Here is a 19,002-nt window from a genome sequence, read left to right on the forward strand (position 1 = left end):
GGTGACGTCAGGTGGCAGGAAAGATGATGGGGCAGTCAGGGAGGTGCTTTAAGGTTCGAGGACAAAAGCCAAGGGCTGACCCAGCCTAACTAGCGCTGTGATGTAACAGGGAATAGGGACATGTCATACTTCTCATGGAATGAAAACTATTGAATTAAAAGGAAAACTTGCAGGTGAGTGAATTTTCCAGATTAAAAAATCATTAATCACTAATAAATAACCGATCAATTAATAATATTTAAGAATAATGTACATGTAAGCAATGCTTCCTATTTATAATAGCTCTGAACGTCTGTATTTTTTCCTTCCTTTTTTTGGGGAAATTTCCTGGTTAACTTCTGCTTTCTTTAGAATATGTTTTAACCCTCTCACGTTTGTTATATGTTCCAATTGTATGAAAACAAGCTGAAAATGAAAAGTCTATATAAATAGTGCAAGGGACTTGCTGAAAAAGTTTAGGGTTTGTAAGGTTATACTGTGCCATGTTTAGGTTTTAAAGTTAGTATTGTAGATTTTATAACCATTTTCCTCTTTGGTATAAACTTCATTCTATAACTCTGTTTATTGAGAAGAAGCAGGTTTTTTTTATTCCCAACCCTCGGGCACAGGGAGGAGCTCCTGAGTTTCTTATTTATTTTCAAATGGACATTTCTGTTTCTCACCACCACCTCTGCCCCAGGGTAACCACTCCATTTTCATGAATTTGAACATTCAAGGGCTTAGCTTTAGTTAACAGCCACCTGTTATATCAGGCAGCCTGCAAGTTCACACATTCAATTTTAATAAGCGACTTTAATCCTTCCTATACCTGTATTGCAGCCTTTGATGTCAGTTGAGCTAACATGAACCAATTAGTGGGGTAATCTTAATATTAAAGAAAAAGGTACCTAACAGGTTGAATCTGATTTCTATTTACAACCTGAATGATCTGGGCACTTAAATATGTTTCAGATATTCACTCAAACCTAAATTATTTCCTAAATATTTGAAAATATGAGAAAACTTTCCCTCCTAGAACAGGGGTATGGATTTTCATCTTTCTCTGAGACTTATAAAACCAACAAGAATGATGGCGACAACTGACTATATGAATAAAACGATCACCTAGACAATTATTTACCCTCAATGTCTCTTGCAGTATTAGCTGCTAGGGTAGGAATTCCCGCGAGCTACCAGTTACTTGCACAGTACCTAGGAACTATCAGGGCCTTGGGAAATGCTTTCTAAAATTTGGTGAATTGCCTCTAGAACAGAGGCACCTAATCTTTTTCGAGTCCTGAACTTCTCTGAGAGTCTGATGAGAGCTGTAGACCCTGTCCACGGAAAAATTCATATGTGCATAAACTGCATGTGATCTCAAGAAGTTCAAGGACCTCATGAAACTCACCCCTGGTGTGGGGTTATGGACGACTTACTGTTTAAGAGCTTGTGTTCTAGGGTAACGGTTGGCAAACCACAGGTCCTGAACCAAATCCAGCCTGCCCTGTTTTTGTATGGCCAGAATGGTAAGAGTGGTTTCTACATTTTTATTTTATTTTTTTTTAAATTTTATTTGAATTATAGTTGATATACAATGTTGTGTTAGTTTCTGGTGTACAGCAAAGTGATTCAGTATATATATATATATATATATATATATATATATACACACACACACACATATACTACTTTTTCATATTCTTTTCCATTATGGTTTATTATAGGATATTAAATATAGTTCCCTGTGCTATACAGTAGGACCTTGTTGTTTATGCATTCTATATGTATTAGTTTGCATCTGCTAGTCCCAAACTCCCAATTCAACCTCCCCACCCCTCCCCACTGGCAACCACAAGTCTGTTCTCTATGTCTGTGAGTCTGTCTCTGTTTTGTAGATAAGTTCATTTGTGTCACATTTTAGATTCCACATATAAGTGATATCATATGGTATTTGTCTTTCTCTTTCTGACTTACTTTACTTAGTATGATAATCTCTAGGTCCATCCATGTTGCTGCAAATGGCATTAATTCATTCTTTTTTATGGCTGAGTAATATTCCATTGTATACATATACCACATCTTCTTTATCCATTCATCCACTGGTGGACATTTAGATTGTTTCCATGTCTTGGCTATTGTAAATAATGCTGCTATGAACATAGGGGTGCATGTATCTTTCCAAATTATAGTTTTGTCTGGATATATGCCCAGGAGTGGGATTGATGGATCATATAGCAACTCTATTTTGTAGTTTTTTGAGGAACCTCCATACTGTTCTCCATAGCGGTCGTACCAATTTACATTCCCACCAACAGTGTAGGAGGGTTCCCTTTTTTTCCACACCCTCTCCAGCATTTGTTATTCTCTACCTTTTTAAATGGTTGAAAAAAAGTACAAGATAAGGTAATATTTCATAACACATGAAAATTATATGCAATCTGTGTTTCAGTGTCCATAAATAACTTCCACTGCACTCACTCATAGACCTATATAACAAAAAGTGTGGATATCTGTTTTCTCTCTTGTTACAGAATTACCTACATAATATCCTCAACTTTGTTTCTTTCCCACAAATCCTCAAATACTTTTATTAGTCATTTAGAGAAAATTTTGCTGACCCTCATTCTAAAGGATTCCAAAAAATAAAGCACTCCATCAATTTCTGAAGTAAAGCACTAATTATATAAAAATCTATTGGTGTGAATTTAATACTTGTAGCAAGATTCCATAAGCTGAAGAAGTTAAACTTTAGAAACAGATACTAAAGCATTCACTAAAATGTTCTTTTACATAGTTAGTAAAATTCATGTTCTTAACTATTTGTTTATAAAACAATAACTACTCAGTGACTAAGAATGGGGAGATAGATGGACTCCTGTAAAGGTAAAATTTTAGGAGCCACCACATTTTGGCCTTAAAGGATTCTGAAGCACCTCTGAATAATAATACAACTCAGTGAAAAATGATGCCTCAAATAAATATGTCTAGTTCACATATACATCTTAGTAACACTGATTTATTACTTAAAATGAGTTATTCCTCAAGCTAGTATAAAGAAAAAAAATTAAATGTTATGCTAAATCCATCTCTGTATCTCCCCACAGCCTAGATCTATTTGTAGTTACTTGAATAATATCCAAGGTCAGTTACAATTATTGTTGGATGAATGCAAGACACTTAAGTCACTTAGGCTCATCCTGGCCTGAAGTCAACATCATAATTGAGGTCTCCTCTCTCTAAACTCCTGTCTAAAGGTGGACGACTAAACATTTTCTTTCATAGGATGGTAAACATTTGGTAACAATTTGTTGACTTGATTTTAATACCAGAAAAATAGCACTCTTAACTTTATCACTCATAAGACCTTAATTTCATTACTCATTTACAAGCATTTATACAGTACAAAAGGAAGCCCCTTTCCCCAGTCACCATGCATATTTCTATCCTTAGATAATCCCAAAGCACAGTGAAATGTATCATTTTTGTTTCCATCAGACTTTACTAGCTGTTGACGAGGAGCACAACTGAATCGTTTTTGTTTCACAGTTTTTGCTTGGTCATCTCCACATTCTCTGAGCGTTGTTCTAGGGGGACTGAAGTGGCCAAAAGGCACACTGCAGGAGGCCCACATAACCTCCAGACTAGTTAATTGGTCCCTCAATAATTGAGAGTGAACTTTATAAACAGATGCAAGCTGATAGTGGTGTTTATGTACTAATCACACTTGTTAATGAATAAGTCACTGTGGCCCAAGAGAGAGTGAAGAAAAACAAATACATTCAAGGGTCAAAGTGAATAGTTATCTTCACCTAGACCTGGCTTTTCTGACCTTATTAATCGTGGAAGTCTCCAAATAAGGGGAAGCATTGAAGGAAGACAGGTAGGGGAAGGGTGGATAGATTATTGTGCGTATAAAAGGTGTAAAGTATCACAAGAAAGAGGGAACAAGTCATGGTTTGGATCTGCCTGTAGGTGGTGGGAGAAGCTGCAGAGCAGGTCAGGAATTATAATCCACAGCTGATTCCTAGAGGTAAGGATCTGGCAGAAGGGTAAATGACTTCTTCCTCAGATGGGTGAGGGGATTTTAACTTTGCTCCTGAGATGTGAACAAGAACTGCCCTAAAAATTATTTGTTGGTGAATCACTATGTAATAACAGTGACAATTCAATTAACTTTAGTATACCACTAGGAAAGAAAAAATATTTAAAAAACCAAGCGGTTACCCAATTTTTACAACGGGTATGAAAAAAAGGAAGGGTTTGGGGGGAGGGGGAAATGGCAAGAGCTGAGAAAAGCAAAGAACCCACAGGAAGCCTGGAGACTAGAGACATCTCAGTGCAAATCCAGGATAAATGGATGCAAAGGGTTATAATTATCAGAGGTTCAACAAAGCACCACCACCACCGCCACCAAAACAACAACACAAACTAAAACAAAACCTTGCATGGCTAATATAAAAATACTCTACGGGGCTTCCCTGGTGGTGCAGTGGTTGAGAGTCCGCCTGCCGATGCAGGGGACACGGGTTCGTGCCCCGGTCCGGGAAGATCCCACATGCCGTGGAGCGGCTGGGCCCGTGAGCCATGGCCGCTGAGCCTGTGCGTCCGGGCCCTGTGGGAGAGGCCACAACAGTGAGAGGCCCGTGTACCGCAAAAAAAAAAAAAAAAAAAATACTCTACGGAGGAAAAAAGAAAGCCCAAAGCTACAAAAATACGGAGGATCAGGTACAAAGCAGAAACGATGGGGATCACGAAAACATTAATCCACCATTTCACTACTGTTAGATCATATATTCCTAGAGGGTAGAGACTGTTTCTAATTCACCTTTTAATCCATCTCTTACTCTTATAAATGCCTGGCACAGAGTAGATGCTCAAGAAATATTTAGTGAATTGAGTCAAAAGGGATTCCTAAGCCATTGATTACTTTTAGGTTTACCAGTTAGAAAAATCCAAATCAAAAATCACCAAACAAACAAAAGAAACACTCAGGGATCGAAAGTTAGTGGCAGAGAGATTGAAAAATCCATCAGTTTTGGTCTCTATCGGGGAAAACTTTAAGCAGAAGGCCACTCCCAAACGGTCTTTTGAAATGCTAAACAGTATTAGAAGCACAGGGTACTGTATAACACATACACATGCATGTGCACGTGCACGTACACACACCCACACACATGTATGCATGGCAGTTTTTAATTGGAGTGGCTAAATCATCAGTATCAAAAGGTATCCAATGAAGAGTCTGGGGAAAAAAACGGTTTAGTGATACTGTACAGACTGAAATATGCGACTTCTTATTACAAAATGTGTGGTCCCAGGGGACGATTGAATTGCTAATGTTTCTGATATGCACAGAATGGTTTAAGAGGGGAGACTAGGTGAAGAAGGTTTTCAAATAATATTTAGTACATCTATAAAGATTATTATGGCAGATTAGGATTATTTGGGGGAAAGATTATTATCAGGTGGGGAGGGCAACCACATTTTTTCACACTAGGTCTCCTGATGGCCCTCTCAGTGACAAACCACTGAACTCTACTGATCTGAGCAAGAGGATGGTGATAAGAAAAAAATATCATCCTCTCTGGGTGAGATTGCCAAGCATTGGCTTTGTTTCTCGTTGCTGTTGTGATTTTTTATCCTCCGTCAGGGAAAACGATTTTCACAGATCCTCCCAACTTCCTCGCCTTCACCTCACTGGTGATGAACGGCAAGCCATGCTGAGGTAGCTGCTGGAGCTTAGACTGTGACCGCAAGCAGGGAAGCTAACGGGCCCACATGGTCTCGTTAGCACCAGCCTCTCACCAACCGAGCTAACCAGATCCAGAGGAGGACACAAAATGGGCTGAGAGGAGATTACATTTTAATTTATCTCCTGGGAATATATGAGGGAGGCTAAAGGGAGAGTGTTGAGATTCCTCACTATCAAAGAAACTGCGTACTGTAAAGATATCATGTACAAATGCCCTCTGTTTGACAGCAAAAGTATAGCATCTTCATTTCACTTTAAAAAAAAACAGATTTCACATTGTATATTAAGCCGAGTGGGGCAAGGCAGCAAACCTCCAGCTGGTGTGATTTATTTTGCTTTACTCTAAAAGGAGCTTTAAGCTGTGTGACATGCACAGCCTCGGGAAAGGACCTGAATAACTACTCTACTTTGGACAAGTAATTGCAATCAGGAGTGAATCCAGGATCTGTGGGGCCCCAAGTTTAGGCCTTCAGAACAAAGGATACACAAATATCTTTGGCAGATTTTACAAACACACTGTAAACACATTGCTACGCCTCCTCCCGGGGCCCTGGCACGACACCACGCTAGTGAGGGGCACTGAGCCTTCACTAACCTCAAGGTAAGCCTACACCTGGGAACGATTTGTGGGACAAATACATAATATTAGGTCTCAGTTGCTACATCGAAAAGTAAAATCTTTTCTAATTTTTTAGAAAACTTAGTAAAATCTTGATAAAACTTTGGGCTTTTAGCATGGTATTACTCCAAACACTCCTGTGATATGATCTGCTCAACCTCGGTCAGTGTGGAATTTCACATGATAATGACAGTCATAATTATATTAAGAGCATATTAATCTTATAATTACATAACGCCCGTCGTCCACTGACTTGAACATTTTGCAAAAATCACTTTACAAGACACCGAACGTCACCACATTGAGATGAAAGACGTAAAGGCTGTCATTCATCGTTTCATGAGTAGGTAAACTGAGAGACTCACTGAAGAATCTTCATTAAAATTCACTGTAATTTCTGTATTGACCATGAGACTGGTAATCTGGAAAATGGATAGAATTTCCTTTTCCATTAAATCTACAAAATGTCTTGCTCACCTTTTTAATGATAATTTTTTAATAGAAGAGCCCTGACAACAGGGAGATAGCATATATACTTCAGTCAATCAAACTAGTTTATGTGAGCTAGAAAAACTATAACTCTGGATGAATATGCAAAATGTAGAATGTATCTTGGTGAGGGAAGGATATTATCCTTTCATCTTTAACTACAAAATCATTTAATATTTTCAAAAGTTAAAAAGTAAATACATATTTTGCAATTTTACTTCTATTCACTTAAATCTGTCCTGGTCCAAAGTTGCATAGAGTAATATAATATCTTAGAGGTCCTATTTAATTAAAGAAGAAAAACGTTCAAAACACGGGAGCCTAAAAATACTGAAATTATTCACTAATTAGTATATCTCCCTTCCTCTTATCTACTGCAACTTCCTATTTTTCCCCATTTGGTCCTGAAGTGTTACATCACCTTCATTCCTTACTATATTAATGTCAGACAGACATATAAGCTTGTTTCTGAGAAATATATTTGGTAAATAGAATTGTAAAAATGATGCAAAAAGGTGGGGAGGGTCCAGACGGACATGAGATGATTCTATCTGTGATAAAGAAAAAGACTGAAGTCCCGTGTTTATAGCCTCTGTGGTTTGGAACACCATGACTTGGCCACAGGAATGCGAGTCATGAAAAGCATACAGCAGACCAGAGGATTTGGCACACAGTGATGGATGATCCAGTAATCTCTGTATGAATCATCAGGTGAATACACCCGACTGGGTCAAGTTTACCTGCGTGTAAAGAACTGGTTCCATGTGAATCATCACATTCAGAGAAGCAAAAGGAATTTACTAGATATAGACAGGTCTAGATTATACAAAATGTCTGAGCCAAAAATATTTTTAATAGCCTTCTAACATCACATCCACCTTTTACATGCATATATTACATCCAGCAGTGAGAATCCTTCCTTGGAAATTTCTTTCTGTAATGAAGATTCCAAGTTGTGAAAAGACCTGAAATTTTGAAACATTAGCTTTGCTTGAGAGTTGGAATCCAATGTGTCTGCTTGCCCTAAAATTCTTCTCCAGTGCTCGTGTTTGCCTCTTAATTATGCCAAGGGGAGTTCTTAATTGTACAAACGTTTGCTGTGAACATCAGCAACTATCTCTCTTAAACTGCACTGAAAAATACTAGGGAGTCACACCCTTTGCCTCGCTTGCTAAACTTCCTCAATAAAGCTAACAAGAGCTTTCTGAGGTGGAATTTTATACGTGCAAATGTCAATTTAGACCTGTTAGATACAGTGAACAAACTTGCCCGCTACAGCAAGCATTCTACCCGAATTGACTAGGTGTGGCTTTTATTCATTGTTCAGTCACACTGAACAGAATCTGTTCTCTAGCTACATTTAGGTTGATGTTCCCTTTATCTGGGGGCTTATAATAAGCAAAACAGACTCAATTTTCCAAAAGCAGATGTGCTCTTCTGTTATCCTAGAAACAGATCAAAGTGTGCTTTGTGGGAAGACCTGAGGTTCAAGGCAGTGATACCAAATGGGTCTTAATATGCAGCCAGACAAACAGCAGGACTGGAAATTTAAACAAAAGCTTGAATATTTTAGAGAAAAGAATCAGATGATCAGGGCGGGAGGGGGGTGCGGTTAGAAGGGATAGAGAGTTGTTTGGGGAGAGTAGGTACCAAGGAAATGAAGTAAAATTATACGTTGCTTCCATAGTAAAATCAAGATCCATAATAAAGAACAGTTCTTTCAAGTCAGACTGGTAAATGTCACTTAAAATTGCTCACACTAGCTCAATTACAACATGCCCACAAGGCAGCTTTCTAGACCACAAAAGAAGATCATATCAAACATCTCGAGGTTAGCTTTTTGTACACATAGTAACTACAGAAATCAATCTTTTATCAGTTTATCACATCACAACAGCTACTGTTAAATAATCTACAAGGTGGAAAAGCAATTTCCAATTGTTCCCTGGGGTCTTCTAAGCAATGTCGTGTGTCTTGTGATATGCTATAAAATAAATTGTATTCCTGTGAGTCGTATCAGTCATATTCTGCAGCCTGAAATTACCCTCATTGAAGAAAAAAGGGAAATGTATTCTGTTATAGAAAGCATGGAGGATCAAATTAGAAAGCACAAGAGGCTGAAAAACTCAATGAATCTCTCACTGGACTCTAAAAAGCCACTCCCTAATCAATAATGCATGAAGGGTTGAGACCTGGCATGGAGATACTTGACTGGAGGCTGAAGGGAAGATGAATAGTCTGCCTTCTGTCTTTACCCCTATTTTACCCCAGGCCCTTGCTCTATGATTCCCTGAAATAGGGTAGTTGACTGATGTCCCTTGACCTATGAAAAAATGTATGCTCCAGCTGTATAGGAAATGCTGGGCTCAGGTGTGTGATAAAATCTGGCTCCTATTCTTTGCTCAGTCTGAAATTGGGACATCCCACAAGAGGCCAAGAGTAGTAATGGTGGGTTAAAGGCTCCCTTGCTTTATTCCCCATCTACTCACATTTTCTGGACTCACCAAGCATATCCATTTCTCTGTGGCTTTGTTCATACTGTTCTCAGTATCTAGAACACTTTCTCTTCCTTATCCCTTCAGGAGTAAGGACAAACTGAAATACTTCAGTGTTTGAAAGCTAAGGACAGAGTTTGAAGGAGTTCAACCATGTAAAGTATTACTAAAGATCAAAGGGGAACTCCAGGGAGCTCACTGGTGACCTTCTGGGAACGAATTTATCAATGTAATTAATCAGCACTGAATTCCAAGGCAAATGTTTCTGGCAAATGAATAGCGTAAAACATGTAATCTATTTATGCTACTTAAAATTTCCTAGACATTCTGGAAAGAGTGTCATGGTACAAAATTTTAGTGACTTGTCAATGCCTCAAGCACCTGTTTTTTGCATTATCTATAAAGATGTACCAATTAAGGAGTGCCCTATCTATACAGATGTCCTTGAGTTCTGAGAAACAACTTTCTAATGAGATACACTTTGCTGAGAGCAGATTGACCTATTCCCACATTTTTGTTGCATCTAAATACTATATACATCTTTCAGTTTTCAGTGTGTTCATTATATAGTCACCAATGAAGTGGGTTACAAAAAAGAAAACATAAGCCTTTCAAATTAGTATCCGGATAATGGTTAAAAGGAAATAGGCCAGCTGGAATTAGAATGAGACACCATGGAACTAAATTTGAGACCTGGAAGAACTCAGTAGACAGGGACAGTTTTCAATTCCCCCTTAAAACTCTAAGACCAAACTACAACTTTATATTTTAAGGTATCAGGACAAGATGAATTCTCCGTAGGACAAAATTACTTTTTAGGTGATCCATTTTAACTCACTGATCCACACAAATACTAGACATTGGTCTAGAATGACGCCAAAATATTATTAATTTCAGCAAAGGGAAACTGTGGCTAGATTAAGTTAAAACCCCCATCAACTACCTGGCCAGTATTCCTCAAGACTGTCAAGGTCATGGGAAACAGGGAAAGACTGAGAAATGGTCACAGACCAGAGGAGAGAGGGGAGACAGGATTCAAATAAATGCACTGTGGTATCCTGGATTGGACACTGGAACAGAAAGGGTGCACTAATGGAAAATCTGGTGAAGTCTGAATAAAGTCTGGAGTTCAGTTAATAGTAATGTGTAAATGTCAGTTCCTTAGTTTTGACAAATATACCATGGAAACATAAGATATTAACAGTGGGGGAAACCAGGTGAGGGGTAATATGGGAACTCTCTGTACTATGTTTGCAACTTTTCTTTAAATCTGAAATTATTTTAAAATAAAAAGTCTATTAAAAAGTCACAACAAAACTACCATCAAAGAGCAAGGGAATTTGTTTGAATTAATATGCTAAAATTAAAAGGGTTATATGTAATAATAATCAAACCTCTTCCTCCTCTTAAAATGGCCCTGCTCCTTTATTAATATTCTTCTATAAACTACATTCATGGTTCCTGCAACCCAGGTTTTAAATCCAACGCACCTGATTGCTCCCTTCATGTGCACAGCAGCTTTGTAGTGTCAATTACCTATCAGCCTGCATCCTCAATCCTTTGGTGACTAACTTCCCAAAGGCCCTGCAAGGTTATTCCAATGTAGATATATATCCTTAAAAAATAAAAGACATACATATGCAATTTTGAAAAAGCAGCACTGTGACTTACAAGTGATGGCATTTGACCATTTTGGAGCATAAACTGCATCTGCTGGGCGAACATGGCTGCAGCAGTCTTTTGTTGAATCAGATTGTTCCGTCCATTAATTTCCAGCTGCGTTTTTAAATGCGGAGGAGGGTGAAGGTACTTGCAGTTCTCTCTAGCACACCGACCCTGAAAATGAAGGATTAGATGAATTTGCATGAATATTTCTAAAACTCTGGTGTGGGTAAGAAAAGTTTATTAATCTCTTAGCATATGTGATGTACTTATGTATATGTCATAAGTACTTTACTTGAATGAATGCATTCAGTCTTCATACAAGGCCCCTAAGACTGATACTCTCATAATCTTCATCTTCCAGGTGAGGAAACTGAGACTGAGAGAAGCTTGCACAGCTAACATGTGACAAAACCAGAACTAAAACCCAGTTAGTCTGATTCCAGAACTTATTCTCTTAGCCACTTTGCTCTGCTCTACTTTGATACGCATCAACTTATGTTTAAAATATAAAACATTAGGAATAGTGTATCATCATAACATTACAGATTTATATAAAAGTTTCCCAACATGAGACATCATGCATGTTAAATATGATTTAGGGTGTGGATCTACACATACAATCAGGAAAACTGAGGGAAAATGTTACATATATACACATAAATGTATCTTAAAACTTTTAGATCCATTATCCTGGACAATTTTGGCTCTAAAGTTTTTTCCTGAATCCATACAATGTGAGAAACATCCTGAAATCCACTGATATTTTGTTAATCAAAGAATAAATCTCTACCTTGGGGCTATGCTGTTCTGTAGATTCCAGAGGCACTGGCCCTGGATCACTTGGATAATTGAGACCAAAGTGTACTTGGGAGTGTCCGGTATTCGAATGTTTTATGGATGCTTTAAGCACTTCCAGACAGGATCATATGTCAGTCCTGTGGAACCAAACATGCGTTTGGTATTACCTAAATGCTGATATGGCTGATAATTATGGTGCTGACTATGTGGTAGCAAAGGATGTCACTGAACAGGTATTTATCACATTCTCAAATGTGACCTGTTGTGTTTGTTTAACTCTCAACTCTCGAGCACTGGGCAAAGCAGCTAATGATTCTCTCATTTGGATTACTAGGTCTGCCATAATCCTTTTAAGATAAGCACAACTGCAAGCCATTCTTTTTCCCACAGTTGCTAAGATCCTTCATAGTGCGTGAGCGTACTGGAGGGAGGGGTGGGAAAAAAAGGCAACTTTTTTTTGAACCCAAGAGCGCAAGTTGCTAGGCCACCCGAATTCCCAGGAGAAAGTCAGTTAGTTCATCAAGTGTTTTCAACACATGCTACGAGTTTTCCCTATTTATGATGCCTTAACGGATTATGTAATCACTTCTCCATATTTAGTTATCTTGTTATCCAAGCATTCCTATAATTTCACTGAGAATCAAGGTGTGTCCTTCAAAATTTTAGAGAGTTACCTATAAAGCAAAACCAGATGCACTGCAAGTGCTCTTTTAAACATCAGATCAGTGGGACGAGGTGGCTCTTTTATTTTACCTCCCCTGCCAGGAAGCTGAGTATAACTTAAAACATAGCTTGAGAAGTCAAGGAAGCCACTATTGTTTTCCGTCAGGCTTGTCCTGTTGTTTCTCCAATTTGATCAAATTTTTAATCAAATTATTTATAAAATCAAATAATACCTTAGTTTCAATGTGCTTTTATATTTCTCTGGAAATCCTGGAAAAGGAAGAATTTCTTGGTAGTAAGAGTTGAGGGTGGTATGAACCCAGTCTTCCTGAACTCATTAAGTAGCCTAGGAAACAGCTACATAATTTTAGTACATATAAGGACTATAAGGAAATCCTTATATGCGCTAAAAATTGCGGTAATGGAGGGTTCCCCCCACTAATGTCCCCCCTAAGAGAAAACATAAGCTTCTTTTGTTTGTTTGTTTTTTGCGTTACGCGGGCCTCTCACTGTTGTGGCCTCTCCCGTTGCGGAGCACAGGCTCCGGACGCACAGGCTCGGCGGCCATGGCTCACGGGCCCAGCCGCTCCGCGGCACGTGGGATGTTCCCGGACCAGGGCACGAACCCGTGTCCCCTGCATCGGCAGGCGCACTCTCAACCACTGTGCCACCAGGGAAGCCCCATAAGCTTCTTTTTACACCTACTACAACCTGCATCAAAGCAAAGATAGTCACAAGGATTTTAGTTCCCAGATTCTCCACCCTCCACCCAGTATAACTGGGATTATCTGGCTCAGAATTAACAGCTCAGGGGAAGTAGTGACACTTGGTGGCTTCCAGAGCCAAGCATGGTAGTTTATACTTCCGGGGTTTCTCTTTTCCTGCCACACCCTAACATTAAAGATTTCCCCAAGGTACAGTCCTAAATCCTCTGCTCTCCTCCTTAATCTCTTTCCCCTGGAGAAATGAAGTGCTGGTAAAATTTCATCTCTCACTGCAATTGCTCAGATCTTAAATCTCTATCTCTACCTCTGACCCCTCTTCTGAATTTCAGGTCTTTTTATCACTAACTGCAGCTGCATTTGGAAATCCTGCCCCCTAACCAGGTCTAAGCAACTTAGTCTTGACCTTCCTTCTCCTTAGACTATCTTTCCTCTTGCTGCCTACTAGCATTGGGACAGTTGCATAGCAGCCCTGAAAAAAGAAACCAGGCACCTGCTGAGCAGGATTGCCTTAGGATCACAAACCCACCTTGATAGCTTTCCCAGACAAGTGGCAAACACAACCATAAACATTTAAACAGAACACAATTTGTAACCCACTCCCTGCGCCCCCAAAATTAGATGAGGACTCTCTCTTACATTCAGGAATTCCAAACAATAGATCAGTTAAAAAAAAAAAGGAAAAGGAATACCTTAGGATTTTTGCCATTTGTTACAGTTTAGAGTCTTAACGTCATTTACACTGAATGTCATCAGAGAGGAGAGGAGAATGGAAGGGAGTGAGAGAACATGGTGTATTTGGCACATTTCCTGCCAATCTACAGATAAAGAATTGCTACCTGCCTTTGTGCTGTTATGTTACTGTCCTTTATATACAATAACTTTTCTTAAGCTTTTTCTTGGGAAACTAATGACATTTTTACAAATCAAAAATGGTACACAGAAATAGAAAAAAAATTACACTTTAAAAATTACATCAAGTTAGGCTATAAAACTAAAGTATGGAATATGAGGCAGCATAAGATTTTAAAAAACGTATTCATCTTAGTTATGAGATTTTACTTGATTTATAAAGCATTCTCTTTTGAATGACAGAATCCATAATTTAATTCTATAACAATGCAAATGTACAGAAACACTACCTTACCAGAGACTGCTTCTTATGTTAAAGAAAGCTTATATAGAAAAAACAACAACCTGCATTTTCTATCCAAACAATAGATGAGAACAAATAATTTAACATCAATGTTATCTGTGGAACACAATATTTCAAAAGAAAGCCAAGCCCCTCAAGTTTTTTCAAAACGACTTTAGGACTCAGGATAATATATTTATATGCACAACACTTGGTGATAACAAATCTCCCCTGTATTAATTCTTCAAGATGCCCAAACTTAATCATAGGCCAAAATACTTTCATTGGAGTTGGGGAGAGGGTGGCAAACTTTGCTCTTGACGTTTGCTAACATTTGCTTTTAGTCCTTGGAGGGGATTAAGGCTTTGGTAAGCATGTATGAATGGGATGGGGTGGAGGCTGAGGAGGGATCTGCCCAGCACAGTATGTAATCACTTATTGTTTTTGTCCTTTGAAAAACCAGAGACTATGGAGTAGAAAGATTCCAATGTTTTCCTGAGGCCAGCTAAGCACTCTTGAATGGGCCACAAGACTCCCTATCACATCAGGTCTATAACAGCCCAGAAACCATCTTGCGCTGAAAAAAATCACCCATTGTGTTTCCCAAGCCAAGTCAATGTTGTCCAAGCCCTCCTTCTAGACCCACAGGTTCAGAGTTGCCATGTGCTCAGTGCAAAGTAGGACACCATGTCATAAACGACTCTAAATGTTGTACCTGTGAAAATTGCCATCCACTGGTAGAGCTGGCTCTATCCTAAAAACAGCAGCTAAGGCTGGTCAAGACGTGTAAACCTCTCTCCCTCCCCTCCACAGACACACAAAATTAAAGCATTGAAGAGATTAGAGTGCAAGCTGATTTAGGCTTGCCTCAATTTCACTCCTTTTCCATTTCCTTTGGCCTCATTGGGTTTTTCACTGTGATACGGAGTCAAGAAAATAGCAAGGTGATTCAATGGGAAAGTGATTCTCTGCTGAAATAAGCACTAGTATATCTAGCTTCCCGCTCCCCTTTCGCATCTACTCTCTTTGAAAAAGCACCCGAAAAGCAGCAGGGGAATAAATGACCAATGAAATCTCTGAAGTACATCAAAAAGTTGATGACAGACAAAGGAAAAAGTTGCAGAGCATTCATAAAACCTCCCAAATTCAATCTATTTCCTTTTTCCTACCTTCAGGCTTTTCACAAATGAGCACAAAGAGTACTTGAGTGAAAGAGAAAAGTAGCATTTTAGAGATTCAAATCCCACCCAAGTCTTGGGAGTTATGAGAGTGAGAGTCTGTCAGAGACAAGACTTCCCGGGCACTTGGTGGTAGAAAACCCCTGTGAAGTGTACTTTTTTATGTTCATGAGAGGAAGCTGTACCATCCATCAGAATAAGAAAAGGACCCCAGGAAGCTGAAAATTACCCTTTGTCAATCACCAGTATATTAACAGGAACAGCTGTTTGCAGAATGACTTGCTTCTTCAAATACATTAGGAATTATGGGGGGAAAAAAGCTCTCAAATACAGTGGTAACTGGATTACTTTTTCAAAGACATCTCACTGCTCTGCTAGACTATCAAGAGTTAAAAGTTAAATGTTAAATAAAGGCAATGAAGAGATGATTTGATTTCTATGAAAAAAATTATTTCATTTTAATGATAATGCGTTAAATGAAAAATCCTCTTGATTATGCTGCCCCACTGAAACGTACTTACATATGCATAGACATGGCTTCTCAGAGGAAGTAACAGTAATTTTAGAATTACAAATGATACGTAGTAGGTTGCCTGGTTCCTACAACCATCACGGACCTATTAAGGGCTAGGAACAATCTGAAATGGCTAAAAGTGAGGCAACATGAACATAAACTGAGTATTAGCCAGATATCAGTATAGTGAAGGCAAACTTCCCACTTTCTTCCTCTTAGAGTTCTGTTTTTATAAAAATGGACATCCTCCAGTATTGTACCATCTATGAATATTGACATATACGCACGCACAAAAAGCATCCTTAAAGTCTTGCGTACAACTTTTCATTGAAATTTGGGATGCAGACAAAAAATCCTTTTAAAAAAGTCTTTATTAGACCATTTCCTGAGTTACATTTTATTGAAGTAGAGTTGATTTACACTGTCATGTTAATTTCTGCTGTACAGCAAAGTGACTCAGTTATACATATGTATACATTCTTTTTCATACTCTTTTCCATTACGGTTTACCACAGGATATTGAATATAGTGCCCTGTGCTGTACAGCAGGACCTCGTTGTTTATCCATCCTACATATAGTTTGCATCTGCTAATCCCAAACTCATGAACTCTGCTTTCTTGACATCCCATATACACATATACAGGGCAATGACTTCGGTGCAAACCAGACACCGAGTCTGAATAGGTAAGAAGCTGGAAGGAGGGCAGAAGAATTTTCTCGCCTATCTGCCTCAAGAAATCTTACAAGTGGTGACCTCCAAAAGATGAAGGGAGGAGTAGGCTCAACAATCACACCATTGTTCTCTGCAGCAGCCTGCTAAGATAACCTGATTACCAGAATCGGAACATTTAGGGCTGAACCGGATTTTAAGGAACATCTGTGCACTTTTATCTTACAGAGAAAGTGAAGGCCAAATTGATGAGACGGCTTGTCCTAATTAACAAGCAGCTCAGTAAGGACAGAAGCCAAGTTTGCAGACTCTCACTACCCAATATGGATTTTCACTTCAAATGACTCTTTCTCTGTAAAGATCTTCCTGAACCCCTCTCCCCACCCCACCCCCACTTCCCTCTCCCTCTCCCTCGTTTGTGTCTCCAGCCGCATCTTGTACTCCCTTTTATCATAGCACTTATCACTGTGTACATTGATACATTGTTTGCATGCCTATCTCCCCATTCCACCTTGAGTTTGTCTAAAGGCAGGACTATATCTTACTCATCTTTGAACCTCCAGGTCTGTTTCTGTGCCTGGTGAATAGTGACCACGCCATAAAAGTTTTCTGAATGAATGAATAAACTTTGTGAGAATAATTTTATAGGGCATCACACTAAGTCGGCCTTAGAGGCCTAATTGCTTCTCTTGCCATTTCCTTTCCTAAGTTCGTTCTTCTTCCTCCAAGAAGAGAACAGGAGGCAACATATGACTGAGGCTGTTCCTGGTTTTCTGTTGCAAATGAACCGTTATTCTATTCAGGTCCAGAAAATAGCTACTTCGTAACAATTTTTTTTCTATGAATATATACCCTGGGGTGTGTGTGATCATCATGGCTGAAAAATCCTGGTAATTCAGTATAACTGAATCAGAAATGTTAGGAACCCATGAGGCACAGACACAAACCCTGGTCTCATTCCCAGGGGTCTGTGGTCACAAGAACCCCCAGGATATAGGGGCCCACAGAGCAGAATAAAGGAACCTGCAGCAGATTCACACTTAATCAGCACCTGGGCCTGCCCAAGGGGAGCACTGCATTTCTAGGGTCAGCTTAGAATAAACTGCCTTCTTCAACTGCTCCATCCCCACCCTGTATTTCTCTAACCAGCTGCAAGTCAAATTCCCTGAAGCCACTGAGACAAAGGTGGAACACAAGGCTTCAGGATAATCACATGGAGTGGAGGCTTCTTGTGCATCTCTATTGCATATGCTGACTTCTTACAAGAAAAATGTTCCCGCTGTGCTTTAAGACCCATGTTCAGCTGCATTCACATTAAACATTTATTTTCAAATAATCATTAGCTTGAAAAATTTTTGAAGAACAAATAACACCAAAAATCATAGTTGCGGACATAGTGAAACCAAGCCTGCCTCCCCAATACCCCAGATCTGCTTCCTGCCCACCCCCCAATTTTTCCCCTCTGGTCTAATCAAATACCTTCAACTGCTTGAGAAAAATATTAACTGGATATCTGTTCAATAATATGCTCCTCAGGAATGTATGATCTCTGTTTACAAAACAGCCAACCAGAATCAAATTAAAACCCAAAGACAACTGAAGCACACTGGTGCCGAGTTACCGAAAGTCAGAAGGCGTTTCCGATGCTAAGGATTCACGGACGCTGTCTTTAAAGTAGCTGATGGCTGCCAATGTAAAATGTCATTAAAATACAGAGAAAAAGGAAAGAAAAAAAGAATGACATTGAATGTTACTCCAAGAAAACAAATACACAAAATCATGCAACTTCAAGAAGCTACTTACTACATAGGCTTTGTTACAAAACAACATAAAGGGGTCTCTCCCTTGGCCCTTAGGCAGTCAAATCTCTGGCTCTCAGGGTTCTCGCGGCTTCCTTCTCCGGACACCCCATCCAGTCACTAACCACAGCGATTTGGAACCAGGACAAAAAGGATGCCGGCTGCTTGCACCCTTTCTTCCCAGCTAGGGCTTCTGCCTGGGATCCTATCTAGGGTTGCCAGATTTATCAAATGAAAACACAGGACTCCCAATCAAATTTGAATTTCAAATGAACAAGGACTAATTTTTTAGGATAAGCATGCCCCATACAAAAATATTATACGGCAACCCTCTCCCTATCTATTCTCCACCCTTGTGAGTTGAGCTAAATAAAGTCAAATCCTCAAAAACCCATTTTCATCCCGTTACCTTAAGGTCATAAGCAGCCCCCTCTATGGAATCAGCCCAGGCTCTACTAGGCCTTCAGTTGCCCAGAGCAAAGCAGAAGGCACTCTCAGCCCCAGCTTACCTGACCAGCTGCAA

General features: G+C 39.2%; 1 protein-coding gene across 2 annotated transcripts in view; it reads right to left on the bottom strand.

The window, feature by feature from the left end:
* The window catches only part of MBNL3 (muscleblind like splicing regulator 3), a 59,657-nt gene that overhangs the window by 12,023 nt on the left and 28,632 nt on the right, over positions 1–19,002 (bottom strand). For both annotated transcript variants that reach the window (XM_065900861.1, XM_065900859.1), the window contains exon 2: positions 11,006–11,170. In XM_065900861.1, coding sequence (XP_065756933.1) covers positions 11,006–11,170 — 165 coding nt within the window. The remainder of the gene's footprint in view (positions 1–11,005; positions 11,171–19,002) is intronic.

This window comes from Phocoena phocoena, chromosome X, assembly GCF_963924675.1.
Source record: "Phocoena phocoena chromosome X, mPhoPho1.1, whole genome shotgun sequence".
In the NCBI taxonomy this organism is placed as follows: domain Eukaryota; kingdom Metazoa; phylum Chordata; class Mammalia; order Artiodactyla; family Phocoenidae; genus Phocoena; species Phocoena phocoena.